Raw genomic sequence first — 18,266 nt, 5'->3', positions numbered from 1 at the left:
TCAGAAACGAATGCTTCAATACATTATGTAGAACAAATTACATATTACAACTAAAAGCACAATCGATTATACAGCTAACAATCAAGCTGTGAAATAACAAGATTTGCAAATTAAATTTTCACACACAACTTCACGCACTGAATTCTCTCAATAAATGGATTAATGCATTGATTTCTATGCTTATAATCTTGTTATAGAATTGCTCATATGACAATGTCGTATAACATCCTCTCAACATGTTCTGGTCATTTAGTGTTAAGTTGACATATGGCAACTCTGATAGCCTTCATAGTGATTTGCAGCGGAATCATCATAATTGTTTGGTTCCATATTAACAGTGAATCGATGATGAATTGATAGTAGCGTGTGTGATGATGAATTTGAGACGACAATTAAACGGTTAATTGTCTTGGTACTGAGATATATTCCCGGCAACAGACATATATACATAAGGACTAGAAACGGTTGTGAAGGAGGTTGAGTTTTGGCGGGAGTAACCGCCATTTGAAACGGTACCAACCTACCGACACACCCTTTCGAATATACTGTCACATACATACATTTAAGAATGATATATCCTAAGTTTAATACATGAAATATATATGTATATATATATATATATACACGAATTATGTTTATGACTGTCTAATACTCTCCCCTAAACATGATTCTGTTTACGAGAGTATTAAGGACACTTGCATTAGCATCGTCCATTGCTGCTCTTGCTCTGTTAAAATCGAACGTCCTTCTGGTCTGCCTCCTTTTGATTTCATTCCATCCATTGTCGATAAAGAGTGCATAGTGCTCCGTCAGATTTTCAGCAACCACTTGACTCTCATCATGACCTGCATCTTGTTCAGCATCACCTCCTTCACTCTGGCTGCTTCTCGGATCCATCTTACTACCCAGCACTTCCTTCTCATCTGTCACTTCTTTATCATAAATGTTTGATTGAATGGTTTTAAATTTGTAGTAATAGACAAGGACATCCAAGTACATTGCGTACATAACACGCATTAATTCACCATCACTGTACTCATAGCCTATATCTTTAGCCACCTTTGGCCACGGATTGTTTTCGGTCACTCTTCGATGCCCACCTTCCTTTTCTATTTCCAAATACAGATCTAACAGACTCAGTTTGCGATTGTTTGAGACAGAAGCCGGAATTGGCCTTGTTATCACCCCCAGTTTCTTCGTTATAAACCACTCCACCATCTCTTCAAACTTCGTTTGCAGAATAAACTTGTACTTTTCGACATATTCATCATCGTCCATCATGTCGAGTAAAGCCTTACAATCTAAAAATTCCTTGAATTTCATTGTTTGAAGTATCATCATGTTCCAGTCCGGTTCATTTGATGATATTTCCAGTCTTTCGAAGTAGTCATTCAGATAATTTGTTTTGAACTTCATAAATTCTGATTCTTTGTTCATCATATTCTGTTTCTCTACAACACCTATCTCCTCTTCCTTTGACAGTCCTGATATACTTATGTTATTGTTTAGGGGTACACTAAAGGTTGGAAAGAGTTTGCACTTATCACCGGTGAACTTCACCGTAAAACCTTGTTTAATTAACTGATCATAACTTAGAACATTTCTATCTATGTCTTGTGTATAGAATACACTTTGAACCCAGATCTTTTATGCCCCTGAAACAATATCTACCACTCCTATACCTCGAATGAAATAAAACTGATTTTCACCAGTTTTTGTTTCAACATCGTTCATGCATTTAATGCACTTAAACATATCAAGATTTCCAGAAAAATGATGTTTCAGAGTTTTGCTTACATACCACATTTCCGACCAAAATCCTCCGTCGGTTCCGACCACGAGATACTCTGTTTTCTGGCCATTTCTGTAATCTTCGTCTTCATCGTCACATTGTTGTTGCGTACCAGTGTTTATAGCGAGACGTATCAACTGAGATTCTTCATCATCTTCTTTCTTTTTGCAGTTTGAAATTTGGTGACCAGGAACGTTACAATAGTAACATCGTTTCATCAGCCACTTTCGTTCCCGTCTTTCGTCTGAACAGTGTTGACATGGTAGTATTGTAGAAGATGCCCTAGGATCAGAATAACCTGGTGCTCTGATACCACTATGATAGCCTTCATAGTGATTTGCAGCGGAATCATCATAATGGTTTGGTTCCATATTAACAGTGAATCGATGATGAATTGATAGTAGTGTGTGTGATGATGAATTTGAGACGACAATTAAACGGTTAATTGTCTTGGTACTGAGATATGTTCCCGGCAACAGACATATATACATAAGGACTAGAAACGGTTGTGAAGGAGGTTGAGTTTTGGCGGGAGTAACCGCCATTTGAAACGGTACCAACCTACCGACACACCCTTTCGAATATACGGTCACATACATACATTTAAGAATGATATATCCTAAGTTTAATACATGAAATATATATAAGGTTCATGCGAGAACCACCCTTATTGCGAGAACCGCGAGAACCAATGTGAACACAAAATAAAATCTAAAAAAAATCAAAAAAGCACTCAAAATTTTTTTTTTATTTTTTTAATATTTTTTAACAAAAAATCGCTATATTTCGTTCCATAAAAAAAAAAAAAACTTTTTTTTTCGAGTAACAGTTATCCATGCACATGTGCATATGTATCATTACTTCAACAAATTCGGTAATACATTATCAGGAATAGACAATTGCACTTTAATTTACAATACCATTAGTAATACACTACTTTTTACATTACCAATATTCAAAATGCACATGTGCATAATTAGGTATAACCATGATATAACGTGTTTTGGTACAAAAAGTTTGTGATTTTGAATGGAGAAGTAGACCCATATACATGTTTTTTGGTTAGTTATATCTAGTGGTTGATGGTTTGGTTATAGTTGTCAATTTTTTATGTAATATGTTGATTGGATGGTATAAATGGTGTTTACATACATGTAATAAAGTGAAAATATTGTTAATGGTATTGTATTATGGATGGTAGGAGGTAATGGTATTGTATTATGGATGGTAGGAGGTAATGGTAGTGTATTATGGATGGTATGATAGATGAAAGGGAAAGTGTATTCAAAGTGGTGTACCAAAACACCTTATTTCATGTTGATACATATAATGCACATGTGCATTTCTAATATTGGTAATGTAAAAAGTAGTGTATTACATATGGTAGTGTAAATGAAAGTGCAATTGTCTAATATATGTAATGAATTACGGAATTTGTCAAAGAAATGACAGAAATGCACATGTGCATACTTGTGTATTATGGATGGAATGATAGATGAAAGAGAAAGTAGTGTACCAAAACACCTTATTTCCTGTTGATACATATAGATGCACATGTGCATTTCTAACATTGGTAATGTAAAAGATATTGTATTACACGTAGTAGTGTAAATGAAAGTGCAATTGACTATTATTTGTAATGAATTACGGAATTTGACAAAGAAACGACACATATGCACATGTGCATGGATAACTGTTACTCGAAATTTTTTTTTTTTTTTGAAATTTTTTTTATTTTTTTATTAACAAAATATAGCGATTTTTTCAAAAAAAATAGTAAAAAAATAAAAAAAAAAATTTTTGGGTGTTTTTTAGATTTTTTTAGGAATTACTGTTTGTGTTCACACTGGTTCTCGCGGCTCTCGCAATAAGAGGTGGTTCCTAACGGATCTTTGTCCTATATATATATATAATCCAGAGGGGCACCACCAAGAAGAATTGCGGCCTAGTCAACAGCTCCAGTCCTTCTGGTTTGCACTAAAGTGGCTTAAGTAGCCCTCGAGGAGTCCGTTTATTCTCTCCGTCTGAGCTTTCAAAGATATACCGACCTTAGGTATCTGACCATAAAATACCGACCTTCTAACATTACCGACTTTGAAATCTACAAAGATCCGTTAGGAACCACCTCTTATTGCGAGAACCGCGAGAACCAGTGTGAACACAAACAGTAATTCCTAAAAAAATCTAAAAAACACCCAAAAATTTTTTTTTTTATTTTTTTACTATTTTTTTTTGAAAAAATCGCTATATTTTGTTAATAAAAAAATAAAAAAAAATTTCAAAAAAAAAAAAAATTTCGAGTAACAGTTATCCATGCACATGTGCATATGTGTCGTTTCTTTGTCAAATTCCGTAATTCATTACAAATAATAGTCAATTGCACTTTCATTTACACTACTACGTGTAATACAATATCTTTTACATTACCAATGTTAGAAATGCACATGTGCATCTATATGTATCAACAGGAAATAAGGTGTTTTGGTACACTACTTTCTCTTTCATCTATCATTCCATCCATAATACACAAGTATGCACATGTGCATTTCTGTCATTTCTTTGACAAATTCCGTAATTCATTACATATATTAGACAATTGCACTTTCATTTACACTACCATATGTAATACACTACTTTTTACATTACCAATATTAGAAATGCACATGTGCATTATATGTATCAACATGAAATAAGGTGTTTTGGTACACCACTTTGAATACACTTTCCCTTTCATCTATCATACCATCCATAATACACTACCATTACCTCCTACCATCCATAATACAATACCATTACCTCCTACCATCCATAATACAATACCATTAACAATATTTTCACTTTATTACATGTATGTAAACACCATTTATACCATCCAATCAACATATTACATAAAAAATTGACAACTATAACCAAACCATCAACCACTAGATATAACTAACCAAAAAACATGTATATGGGTCTACTTCTCCATTCAAAATCACAAACTTTTTGTACCAAAACACGTTATATCATGGTTATACCTAATTATGCACATGTGCATTTTGAATATTGGTAATGTAAAAAGTAGTGTATTACTAATGGTATTGTAAATTAAAGTGCAATTGTCTATTCCTGATAATGTATTACCGAATTTGTTGAAGTAATGATACATATGCACATGTGCATGGATAACTGTTACTCGAAAAAAAAAAGTTTTTTTTTTTTTTTTTTTTTTTTTTTTTTTTTTTTTTTTTTATGGAACGAAATATAGCGATTTTTTGTTAAAAATATTAAAAAAAATAAAAAAAAATTTTTGAGTGCTTTTTTGATTTTTTTTAGATTTTATTTTGTGTTAACATTGGTTCTCGCGGTTCTCGCAATAAGGGTGGTTCTCGCATGAACCTTACCCTATATATATATATATATATATATATATATATATATATATATATATATATATATATATATATATATATATATATATATATATATATATATATATATATATATATATATATATATATATACGAATTATGTTTATGACTGTCTAATAAACTATTCCTTAGTTTTTCATTAGGGAGACTTGTTCATTATTGGTAACTTGCCATCAGTGGCAAGTTCCACTTGTCTTTATTGGTGATAATTTGCCGTATTAGGTTTCATTTATCTTCATGGGTGGTAACTTGCCATCAGTGGCAAGTTCCATTTTTCTTCACTAATGGTAAGTTACTAATCAATGGTAGCTTATCCAATAACAACCATTACCATCACTGACAACTTATATCAGCTCTTACTATCCTTCAGTACCAAATCTTCACCAATGATAAGTCTTTATCAACAAGTCGTCATCAGTGACAAGTTTTTATCAGCAAGTCTTCATTGGTGGTAGGCCTGTCAATGGATGGATATGGATTGGATCATGATCTGATCCATTAATGATCCAACTTAAATGGATCATGATCCGATCCATGATCCAACATAATGGATCGTGATCTGATCCATATCCAAATAATTTTAAATGGATGGATCACTATCCGGATCGATCCAAATAAAAAATATAATAAAAAACCTCTAAAAATACAAAAAATTAAAAAAAAAAAATAAAAATAAAATAAAATAAAATAAAAAATCGAAAAAAATCTAAAAAATCAAAAAAGTCCAAAGAATTAAAAAAAATTCAAAAATATCTAAAAAAATTCTAAAAAATAAAAAAAAAATCTAGACTACAACCAACAATTTGACTTAGCTACCGCGCTAGGCTGCGTTTGGTTGCTGCAATCATGGGAATATGGGATGTTAATAGAATTGCTTAATTAGTACATCCACTCATATCACACCCATTAAGCGTCAATACCTGAACTGCAAGTTTTTGGTGCGTTATTCGCGTCAATACCTGAACTGCACGTTATTCGTGCGTTATTCTTCAAGCTTTCACAGTAGCTTAGGTGAACTTTTAACTTGACATTCACAAGTTTACACATTTGTTAGAGAAGAGAACTCTACTGAGTGGAAGTCATCATTCAAAATATTTGAAAACTCTAGCTCATTTCAGCATCCCTGATGAAAAGAACTCATCAAGCGGTTCGGTTTTGTTTGGGCTATTATGGTTTCGAACAGGACCCGATCAAAAACCAAATTTACTCAAAATCCTAAACCACAGACCAGACCATACGCATGTACATGGAATGGTTCGGTTTGGCATCAGTTTAGGCCGCCGGTTTAGACGGGTTCTGCACGCTCCTAATGGCGATTGGTTGGGTGACATGTGGAAGGCGCGACTATTTATTTTATATTTATAATACACTTTCATGCACAACAAAGAAAAGACACATAGCCTCCACTTGTACACCATATCATCAAGTAATACACTTGTACACCTGAAGTCCTGAACCCCTAAAATTAATTAGAAAATTTGTCTGTGCAAAAGAAAAAAATATGAAGTAAAAACTATTTCCCTTAAAAACAACGTGTTACAAAATCCATCAAGTTTAAAAAGTCATCTTAAAACTCATTTTTAACCATGTTTACCATCTGAATTCGTATTTGGCTGGAATTACAACTTTCATCAAACACTCTCCCAGCTACAGCTAACTTTGTCAAACAACAACTTGTGTAACTATTAAACGTTTTGACTGTTAAGTGTTAATCACAATCAAATGCCTACATTCTGAAGACAGGTCGCAACATATAACACTAATCAAATGCATAAAACACACAATTCTAGTTTAATTATTAAGCAAAAGATCGGTCTCACTTGTAACATTCCTAAGCAAAATAAATCATTCACCAACCCCACCATGGATTAAGTTTCTTTTAGGCCGCTTACTAGTTACTACTACTACTAATGCTTTCATTGGGGATTTTTATCAAACACTTGGTGAACAAAAACAATTGCTTTCCAACATCTCAAATTTGCAAACCAATTCACAGAATAGATATATGCGAACGCATGTAAACGGAAATTAGTACAGAATCATGAAGAAAATGTAAATAAACTGCCGCGGAACGTACCCGCAGAAAAAAATCGCAGCTCGACTTGAAGAAGATCAAAGATTTGAGCTAAGTTTTGGAGAGAAGAGCAACTGAATCGTGATTGAATCACAGCTAAGATTTGAGCTAAGTTTTGGTGACTGGATCGTGAATTGCTGAATCGTCAAAACGAACCTTGGACTTTCGGAGAGAAGAGGCTGGATTGATTTCAAAATTGAGGTATTGGACTTTTGAGAGGCACCTACAATCAGATATTCCAGTAATGGATCGATCTGGATGGATCATGGATTGATCCATATAATTAATTGGATAAATGGATTGATCTATTGGATTAATTAATGGATTAGTGGATATTTTTTGTGATCCAATAAGTGATTTAAATGGATCGGATTGGATTGGATATGGATCAATATCCAATCCATTGCCAGGCCTAATTAGTGGTAAAAAGACTAAGCGTTAACTTCCCCTTGGTTGTAGGCTTGTAGCTCTACTTTGGATTTGTAACCTTTGGCTTTGACATCTTTCTTATTCAGACATGACAACAACGCAATCCACATTTCGAAACATTTATCTGAAATCATGTTACACACAGCCGTGTCAACCATTGGTCAGGACTTGTGTGCCCGGACACCATCCATGAGAAAAGTTTTTAGCATGTTTCAGTATCAGAACTCACATGATGAAAGAAGGATGCAAATAATACCCATTATGCGGTGGTGAAACTCAGTTAAAATAATGTTTGTATATAACATCCATGAAGTTTTCTTTAACATGATGTATACAACGCTAGAAAGGAAGTTTTCTTTAACATGATGTAAACATGTGTATACAACACTTGAAAGTTGTGGAAAACACAAAATAGTAGATGCATGGCTTATTATATGAAATAAGATTTGACTGGAGTTATTTGACAAGTTGCTTGAATTTCAGAATGCAATCCAAAGCTCGGTCAAAATCACCATCTTCCAGGGCTAAAGTGAATCGGCAGTATCCTGGAATTCCAGTCCAAGAAGGTCCATTGATGCATAAACCTGTGGCTCTCAGCATTGCTTCTCGGATGTTGGTGTCACTCAGTTTGGCTTCCCATGTATTACCATCTTTTTCCAGCTTAATGCTTTTGCCAAGATAAGTAGAAGGTTTTGCAATCATGGAAACGCCTCCACAAGCCTCAATTACCTCCCATCCACATTTCTCGAGTGTCTGTCACGCAAAACAAAGAACGAATCAGAAAAAAGTTTTACAATACATTCTAGACCATTATCGAAAAATGGGTCATTTTGGTAAAGGTTAGGCTGGATAGAACCCACGCAAAACTGTCAAAAACATTTACATTTTCTTTAAGCAATTAATGTGATGGGCAATTTATTTTCTTAACTACAGTATTTCATTTATAAAATATACTTTGGTTGACTTCAACCCATTTGACCAGTGTCTTATAAAGCTGAGATTAATGAATTTTATACTTTGACCCGTTAGATATCACAAATAATCCGAGTCATAAGTAATAGGGTAAGTACCCTTCCTCGTACTGGCTGGAGTTTATAAATAGATAAATATCGAGATACTCATGATGTGTGCTAGATTAAATGCATACCTCTTTGAGACGGTTAAATCTAGTAGCCAGCATTATTCCCTGTTCTTGAGCAACACCCGTTAAATCCAATTTCTGCTCTCCAAGTTCAAGCAATTTCTTTGCAGTATACCTAATAGTGCTGTGAGGCTTATTCAACCCCAAGAAACTATGAAATGAATCAGCCAAAAATCCCTGCTTTAGAACTAGAAACCCGTATGCAAGCCCACCTGTAGGTATCTTAAAAAACAAGCCTCCAAGCAAACACACATTAAAAGACGGTTTTCCAGTTAAACATGCATCCAAATTCCACCCATCCCAACCCTTGGAGTTAAATTCGACACCTGAGAATGAAGTATCAATAATAACCCTTGCCCCATATTTAGCACAAACTGTCAACAAGCTTTTCATCTCCGCATTGCTGTAAAGCAAACCTGTTGGGTTTATTGTTGGCCCCGAAATATACACCCATGGCTTATTAACACTCTCCAATACTAAACTCAGTTGCTTCTCGGTTAGTTTAAAACCTAATTCAGCCTGTGTAGGTATAGACACGATGTTTGCATTTAAAAACTTGGCAGCTGATAGATAACAGCCATTTGATCCAGCTGGAATGCATAGGCTTCCCCCTTCTTCGATGCAGCAGAGGACAAGTTTATTGAAAAGAGCAAGGGGAAAGTCTGCATATATGACTTCTGCAGTGTGCTCAACTGTGAAGTTGTAAGCATATTTTACGAATTGCGTAAGGTTGGGTGTGACATCACACTCGGATTCGGTTACATTCTGCCTTGCGAAACTTTCAAAGATTGCAGCCTTAACTGGGGTTGGTGTAGGCAGAAATATTTGATCTACATCCATGTGAAGTATAGATGTTTTTTCTGTTTCTCTAACCGACAATTCTGATTGGCTCAGAACTGAGATTGCTGAACTTGAAAATCCTATCATGTCTCTGGATTTCACATCCTCAGCGTCTCTCTGACAAAAAAGAAGAATATAAAGATACAACTATTGAATACTACTTCCCGGAATAAATATAAGGTATATATTGGTTCAAGTACACGATATAAACCTCTGCAGGTGGACGTCTATCAGGAAGCTGAAAGGACAAAAGCTCATGGAAAAGACAACCATAGTAATATTGACTGATTAGGGCAGTATTGCCTTGTAAGAGTTCCACACTCCTAGACAAAGCATCAAATGTAGTTTGTTCTTCGGATATCACAAAAGCTACTTCAAGATCGGTATACACCTGAAAAAAGTGTGATCATCATGATTAGATAACCATATGATGATAAAGTATATGATTAAACTATTATATGAAAGTAAGTAGAGGCATAAAGATGGGCGAGTTGCCGAGTTGTGCAACGGTTTCCAGTTGAAACGGGTCATTGTTATTTGTTATTATGGGTTAAAATGAGCCTGGCTGAGTAGCATTGACCCACAAAAACTACTTGTCCAATTCTGAATTCTTTTATATAACAAAATAAATCATTAAATAGAATAAAAACAATATTTTTACAACAATCATCAAAATCTTTGAATAATAATAAAAATTTAGGAACTTCTTGTAGTGACTCCTTAGAGATGAAAAAAAAAAACCAAATGGGCCCATTCATCGATAAATGGGTCAACACTGCCACTTGTAGCAACAGCAAGCGGTAAATATCCTTTTGTTGATGACAGTAAAAACATACCTGATTTCTTAACAAGCCACATATTATGGCTGCATGAGAAGGAAGTGGAGTTCTAGCAAGATATTTCAAAACTCCAATTGAAGTGGGGAGGCTCGAAAGCTCAAACTGGTCAGATATGTCTATAAACAGACGAGACCCAATTTCCCTTGTAACACGTAAAAGATGCTCAAAAGCTGAACTGGTAATTGCCTCAAATGGAGCAATCCCTGTGACCACCACTTGTGGCCTTAACTTTTTTATTAGCTCAATCATCAAATCTGACTGCCGTGGTGCTTCAATAACAGTAATTCCCTCTGTTGCACTTTTGTTGTCCTTTTTATCCTAATAGTGATGCAAAGGTAACAACAATAAGATCATCAAATACATTCCATTTTTTTGGAATCTACAACATGGGTGAGGCTTTTGGGGAGGGGGGGGGGGGGGGGGTAATAGTAATGTGGATACCACCAGAGGCGATCAATTTTAAGCATCAACAACGAAACTACAATATATATTCACTTATTTTGCAAGGACATAGAAGGTTCACTGTACCAGCTCCTCTTTGTAAGTCTTCATTTTATTCTTTCTTTTGTAAGGTTATAAAACTAGAGCAAGAGCACAAGGTTTACATAACTTGTAGAAATATAATACCTTCTTTTCTTGAGGAATGCCTATAATAACTAGAACATAAAATAAAACATAGCTAGGTTTATAAACATTTCTAAGGTTAAGAAAGTTGGTCAAATGTATATAGTGATTGTTGTAGGATATGTGCAGATAATGTGAAGATCTTAAGAAATTCTAAGGTTTGGAAAGAAGTGAGACATAATATAACTGAATAAACAGTTAGAAAACAGATATTTTGCTGAGAGTACTCTTTAAGTTAGCACAAGCAACGAAATCTAATATTAAACCCTACAGTTTAAATTTCAAACAAAAAACTTCATTACTACAGCATACCTCAATTTCTAATGATGTTAACCATTGTCTGGGTAAGTGTCGGGTAAGATGTTCATCAACAATGGCAAGACGTGGAGTGAACAACCGGAGAGCATTCTCAATAGCAGTAGCCCTTGAAGGAAATATAGCAACATTCTTGCAGAACGATAAAAATAAAATAAGCACGTCAGGAATGCTATTAATATGTTACCAGTGATTGTGACTTGTAACAAAATTTATTTTGTATGTAAGAAGGCTGCAACTATTAAAAAAAATACCCAACATGTCTCCGTTACGTATTAATAGTGCATATCTAGTTTATAAGTTATTTGGCTGACATTACTTGATATATCAGCTCAGAGTTATGTTACAAGCCTTTAGCATAATTAGATGTACCACATGACAGATGGTATACAGAAAGATAAATATGACAAGTGTTCTTACATCAGCACTGAGCGGTACATGGTGATATGTTCTCATAAAACCCGCAATAAGATCACGGAATCTTTTGCTTCCAATTGGAGGCTCATATGGAAAGCCGGAGCTGTCATTCAAAACACCAGCAAGGTATGCTAGAAAAGGGATCTTCTCATCCGCAACAGAATCATCTTCGAAAGATAAATCCAAGGAATTGCTGATGTCGTGAAAGCCGTTTTTCAGAAACTCAAAAATTTTCTTAACCTGTCAAGTTAGTTTTTTCAGTTCTTAGTTTATGCCATAACATACACACACACACAAACACAGGTGACAAAATGGGTTGGTTAACTGGTCGGGTGGTTTGACCGAAAGTACATTTTACCAAATGTTTTTATGAGAAATTATTTTGGGTGACTTTGAACGCATTCCTTCTTGCTATTTGATTTATATATAACATATGCCCGTTCATAGATTTAGGAACCAACAATGTCACCTCAGCAACAAATAGAAAGGGGACCTGATTAGGATGGCGAAGCTGACAGCTGTAAACAGATAAAGCATGAGAGATGCGTCCACCAGCCTTTCCAAAGGCCCATGCTGTTCTAGCACAAATGGGCTGGTCTCCAACAAGACCCATGAAGAATTCAAAACGGTGTGGGTTATTCTTTTCAATTTCGACTAAAGCTGAAATGTCAGTGTCAGAAGCCTGAAGAATTTTGGTCTGCCAAAGCTTGTTAACACGGAGCCCACGACGTTCGAATAAACGTTGACAAACACCTTGCCCAGGACGCCCTCCCATATTGAAGATCATGATTCCCATTGGCTTAATAATATCAATTCCTTCTTCAACAGCCCTAGCAATTAGACCTAAACCAAACTGATCCTCAACAAACCCCTGCGCATACAATTGTATAAGTCTTCAAACATTGGATTGAGAATTAATATTCTTTTTCTAATATTAATAGGCAGAATCAGCATCAGAGAACAAATACTGGAATGACAACTGAGAAACAGAAATGAAATAAAATGTTTCCCACTTACCTGAAGTGCACAATAGTTACTTAGTGAATGTAGAAACTCCTCGCTAGCATTTTCTGTGATAATCTTCGACATTGCATCTGGATTTGGGTTAAGAATCTAGATCAAAATGTAGATTGAAAATTAATACCATATGGGGAAACTGAGCAAAACAACTCCTGCCAGAGCCGTAAAACAACGGTCAAACATAAGATACTCACTACTAGATGTGGCAAAATGGGTGGGTAAGGCATGTTAGGTAACGGGGGGTCAAAATGGTATATTCTTAATGCTGCTCGACGCCAGTCAGGTTGGGCATCGGGGAGGCCACAAATTTACATACCATTAAATTATCATAGACAAAAGTTGCTATACTATATATAACTACCATAATTCATAGATGAATTACCAATGAGCCATTGATTTCTTAACATGTTCCCAAAATCATATAGTAGATCATGTTTTTACATAGCAAACTATTCCATAAAACAAAGATAGAAAATTCCTACATTAGTTATGGATTTATACATCCCAGAATACACTCTGGTCAACTTTTGACCAGTTAATTATTTTGATTATATATATTCAATCAATTAGAGATAAAACATAACCAAATCAACTCATTCATAGGCAAATAGGAAGAGATACCTGCGGTATACATCCGACAATCCGTTCAAGCTCTATGTGGTTATCTCTACAGTAAGATAGCAGATCAGATTCATAAAACTCTACCCTGTCAAGCAAAGTCTTGTTCTCCTGGTCTAAAACAGGCTGTCCATTCTCATCAAAAGCATTTAAATACAAATTTATCCATGAAATCTTTACTGCTCTTGGATTTATATCAAGGCCATAAACCTGCAAGACATTGATATTTCCTTAAGTAACAGAATTTGTTGGCTCCAAATAAAGTTGAGGGATGAGGGTAACCATGACCTTGGATGGCAACCACTTGTCAGCAATGGCTATGGAAATCCATCCATTTCCACAACCAAGCTCTGCAACAGTCCTATCCTTGAAGATAGAGTCTGGATGTCTGTTTAATCCCTCAAAGAAAGTGAAGGACCAGTCCTCTGGCATAAAGATGCTTGGTATCACCATCATTGTTAATTTTTTTCTATTCTGGTAACCTGCACTAGGCAAACAAACAAACATTTTGACACTGCCAAGAGAAGTAGGACATCTTTGATTACTTAACAAAAGAGTATCATATATAAAAACCACTTTAACCTATTCTTGTGAGTTATCTTTGACTCATACTGCAAGGAAGGTTACTCATCTGAGACAAGAATCAAAATAACTAAAGCATGTAAAATATTTCGGTAGAATTAAACGAAATGATTCATTTTCTTATGCATTAACATATCCTTAGTATATTATTCAAAACCAGGAAGAAGAAACTTGGCAATTGTAATTGTTTTATGATGTTCCAAAGCTCCAATGGGGTTTACCTCACTTGTGATTTTATCTCAAGTAACTTCTGTTGGATAAGAATCTGTCTATCTATCTGAGGATAATACTTTTACTGATACACTCAAACTAACATGACAACTAATATCCAGATTCAAAAACGCCTATTACAGACAGACAGACAGACAAAACACTGTGAAATTCCAGATTCACAAGAAATATTACCTTCATCAGGCTGGAGGTATATATCCTGGATTTGAAAATGATAAGTTTGGAGGCAATGTTGTGAGGAGGCTCCATCATCGTGGAGCTTTTTTTGTAGACGTGCGAAGAAGACCCTGGCTGCAATTCGCGTCTCCGGATTCTCGAGGCGCTCCAGTAATGATCTTAATGCGCTGTAAGCGGAGTCACCTGACTCTGAACACTTATTCAAGAACTCATCTATCGATTCGTACAATCCACTCATTGTTGACAGAGTCAGATATCAATGGAGGATGGATGGATGGATGTTTCTTCGCGGGATTTTAATACCCTGCTCATTTCTTAATTTACACTTTTGCTCCTTTCGCTTTCAGCAATCTAACTTTCAACCCTCTTGATGATTTAAATATATGAGAATAAGTTAAATATATGAGAATAAGTTAAGGCCGTTGAAAAATATTCCCAACATATTATTAAATAACATAGTATGATTGTTAATCATGGGTGGGTTTTGCTTTTTCTTTGTTTAACTGATTTTATTCTATTCTCTTGATTTATTATATGATAAAGAGAACATATAATTGGGCTGATTATTATTCTATTCTCTTAATTTATCTATATAAATCTACAGGGACACATGTCATTCATTTGAGTTATTTTTATTTTGTTGTTTTCTCGTCATTCTTAGCTTCTTAATTATTTCTTACTTAATTATAAATATTTACTTTTAATAATAATTAAAGATATTCATTATCCCCTCCTTAATTATTCTTACTTAATTATAAATACTTATTTTTATAATTAAAAATATTCATTATATATATATATATATATATATATATATATATATATATATATCGTCACACCCCGATTTCCACGTGTCTCACCGGTGGGCCCGGTGGGGGATTACCGTGACGATGTTGGCAATAATATAGTCAAACCACACAATTATATAATGCACAGCGGAAGCTTAAGATAAATATATAAACTTCAACCTCTGGTTGTAATATCAAATGTATTACAGAAGTTGAATATATCCACAGCGGATCAAAAAGTAATAAATATTGTTCATTCAGATGCAGCATCGAGTTTGCGAGACTATGTACGATGCTTAGGACGCCTAAACCAGCCCATTTCGTATAGTACCTGCACTTAATCTTTTTGGGGAAAATACGTCAGTTTACACTGGTAAATACATTCAACTGACACATTTGAAAATGTTTATTTAAAATTGATTTGAATGCACAAGGCACAAACTCTTTTATAACTTGGGAAAATTATAATAAAATCTTGTGAACGTTTTACATGTTCTTTTATGCGTTCAGTAGCCCGGGTCGTGCCGGGTTAAAGATTTATAGACACACCACATTGCGTAAAACCGTAGTATAAAAACCAACGGCTACGTCTTTTAATTTAATGTCGACACTATATACCGGGTGTACGCCTACACCGGGATGTCGATGGTCGTGGCCATTTCGTAAAATGATGCCAAGGATATCCGGGACAACGGTCATTAAACCCCCCAAAGGCTTATAAGAAACAAAACTGTTTAAATGAGCTGATCATATTATTTAATTAACCACCTAAGCGATGGAAGAATACAATGCTCAATCAAGCGGTATTAATATACCGTAACCCAAGCCCATATAGGGGAAATAAGTTAAAGTATTTACCTTTGCAAGTATATTTCCTTAATTTGGATTAAATCACCGATAGCTTTTACTGGGGCTCCTAATCTGGAACGAAGGTTTTAATTAACCTCTTAGAATCCTAACGAGTCGTTATAATGGCCGTAGCCTAGACCGGTTGGTTGCGATATATATAGATATGGTTTAATCGCGCGAAAAGGCGAAAACCGAGAATGGAGTGTGATTCTGACCCAACAAGTTCAGAGACTTGTTTTATTCGGGTTTATGGTTCACACTCTGGATTTTGGGGTTCAAATAATGTAATTTGACCCGTATCGGCTAATTTATGAAAACTAGTTTCATAAGCCGAACCGTGCGCGCAATAGGCGAAACGGTTAACCATGAGAGTCGTACGCTTATTTCCTAAGTCAATATGCCTTAAATAGGTTGTGGTATCAGTAGGATACCTTCCGTGACGCCCGTAACGAGTTTAAGTTAATATTATGCCCCGTAGGGGCTTTTCGGTCATTTTAAAGACTTTTAAAGAGCTTTTCGAGTTCTACAGGAAATCTGAGTTTCCCGAACAGCTTATAAAGCTTAAAATACTTTATTTATTATTTAAAATCAGTAGCAACTGGAATCAGGTCAAAAGACCTTGTAGAACTCATGTTTTGGCCGAAAAGGGCATATTCGGTATTTACCGAACCGTAGCCATAACCGCAGGTTATGAGCGAGGTAAAAATTATTAAAAATCTTTAAAATTCCCAAAATATTATTTTAATACAGTGGGTAAAAGTTTTGGTGACGAAATCTTGGTTTAGATAGGTGTTATGCTAATTGCGCCGTTAATTACTAAAGTTTACTTTAAATGCGCCATTTAGCATAACTCTCATTCTAGACCTCGGATTGACGTGAAACTTTAAGGACATGCTTATAATTTAATAAGCAAGGTTCTGGTCTGTTCACGTGTCCGAAACACTCGTTTTAATTTCAAAAGGCCGTTACGGTCAACTTTTAGGCGAATGACGGAAATGCGCAAAAGACTCGGATAACTCATGAACCGATCACAGAGGTTTATACCGACATGTGACCTGGTCCTAAGAGAGTCCTAAGGCATATCTATACCTCACTAAAACGGGTCAGAACTGAAGTCAAAGCAAAAGTCAAACTTTTGCGACATTCGGCTCCGAACCGGGTCAATATAGCAAATGATCGACTCAAACGAGCGCAAACAAGTTTATATACTTAATATCATGTTTTATAAGTGTCAAAACAGGTTTCATAACATATACATTACAGATTATGCATAAATTGCTAAAATAGCTTTCTGTTGACTTTTTAACCGCACGTTTGACTCGATATTTGACATGGTTAGAATGGTGATCAGGGGAACCCTTTTAGAGGTTTATTACCCACATAAATACCAACTCATAACCACTTTTGATTCGTCATAAGACTGATCCATTACTGAGTTATTTTAAAGTCAAACCGTATTTACGACGGTTTGGTTTTTAGCCATTTACTAAGGAAATGTGAAACCACAAAGGGTTAGATCACTTACAGAAGTTGAGTCTTGCTTATAGAGCAGAGATGGATGCTTGGGAGCTTCTTAGAATGATCAGTAATTGTGTTTTGAGTTGTGTGAATGTTGTAACCACAACATGGCCTTTTATAGTGAAAAATGAACCCCAAGATCATTCCACATTGGCCTATACTGATCATGGATCATGGGCAGGTGTCCCTAAGGGATATGGGTCGAGTAGGGGGCGCCCATGCTCCATTAATTATGTGTATGATCGTTCACAAGCTCCAAAAGGCAAGAAACTACAACTTTCTGCATCTGGGCTCTTTACGCGACCCGCATGGAAGTTCCATGCTTGTTTAATGCGGGTCGCCTGATATTCAAATATCAGGCGCGTAATTTAGGAGGCTCGCGGCCCGCCTCAACTTATCCCATAACACAACGCGGGTCGCGAGAGGTCAGATTTCCAGAAATTTTAAATCTTTTGTAATGATTATCAGAATCCGGTAATTAATAACGAAATCTTTCGTAATGATTTACCTGACCTTTCGGGTTTGAAGGGGTAACTTTGCGGTTTGGCCCTCGGTTATTTACCGATAGGGGCCTCGTGTTATTTACCCGCATTATAAAG

The 18,266-nt window shown here is 35.4% G+C and overlaps 1 protein-coding gene across 1 annotated transcript; it reads right to left on the bottom strand.

Moving 5' to 3' along the window:
- Positions 1–7,954: 7,954 nt before the first annotated feature.
- LOC110936629 (methionine S-methyltransferase) lies at positions 7,955–14,883 on the bottom strand. Its single transcript, XM_022179038.2, has 11 exons — positions 14,510–14,883; positions 13,811–14,004; positions 13,526–13,732; positions 12,902–12,997; positions 12,378–12,755; positions 11,888–12,124; positions 11,465–11,599; positions 10,526–10,846; positions 9,901–10,080; positions 8,856–9,806; positions 7,955–8,461 (listed from the first exon to the last, which is right to left on the bottom strand). The coding sequence occupies exons 1-11, from the start codon at positions 14,748–14,750 to the stop codon at positions 8,165–8,167; spliced, it is 3,237 nt and encodes a 1,078-aa protein (XP_022034730.1). The 5' UTR covers positions 14,751–14,883; the 3' UTR covers positions 7,955–8,164.
- Between the last annotated feature and the right edge of the window lie 3,383 nt (positions 14,884–18,266).

Source organism: Helianthus annuus, chromosome 4 (assembly GCF_002127325.2).
Source record: "Helianthus annuus cultivar XRQ/B chromosome 4, HanXRQr2.0-SUNRISE, whole genome shotgun sequence".
Classification (NCBI taxonomy): Eukaryota; Viridiplantae; Streptophyta; class Magnoliopsida; order Asterales; family Asteraceae; genus Helianthus; species Helianthus annuus.
Note: the sequence above shows the minus strand (reverse complement) of the source record. Positions and strands in the feature narration are given on the sequence as shown.

Excerpts from the sequence above, each read along its gene's own strand:
- LOC110936629 (XM_022179038.2), bottom strand. The coding sequence starts at position 14,750 with ATGAGTGGATTGTACGAATCGATAGATGAGTTCTTGAATAAGTGTTCA. Across the intron at positions 12,998-13,525 it reads TTGTCGGATGTATACCGCAG|ATTCTTAACCCAAATCCAGA; the intron begins GTATCTCTTCCT and ends ATTTTGATCTAG. Across the intron at positions 11,600-11,887 it reads ATGTACCGCTCAGTGCTGAT|AATGTTGCTATATTTCCTTC; the intron begins GTAAGAACACTT and ends TCGTTCTGCAAG.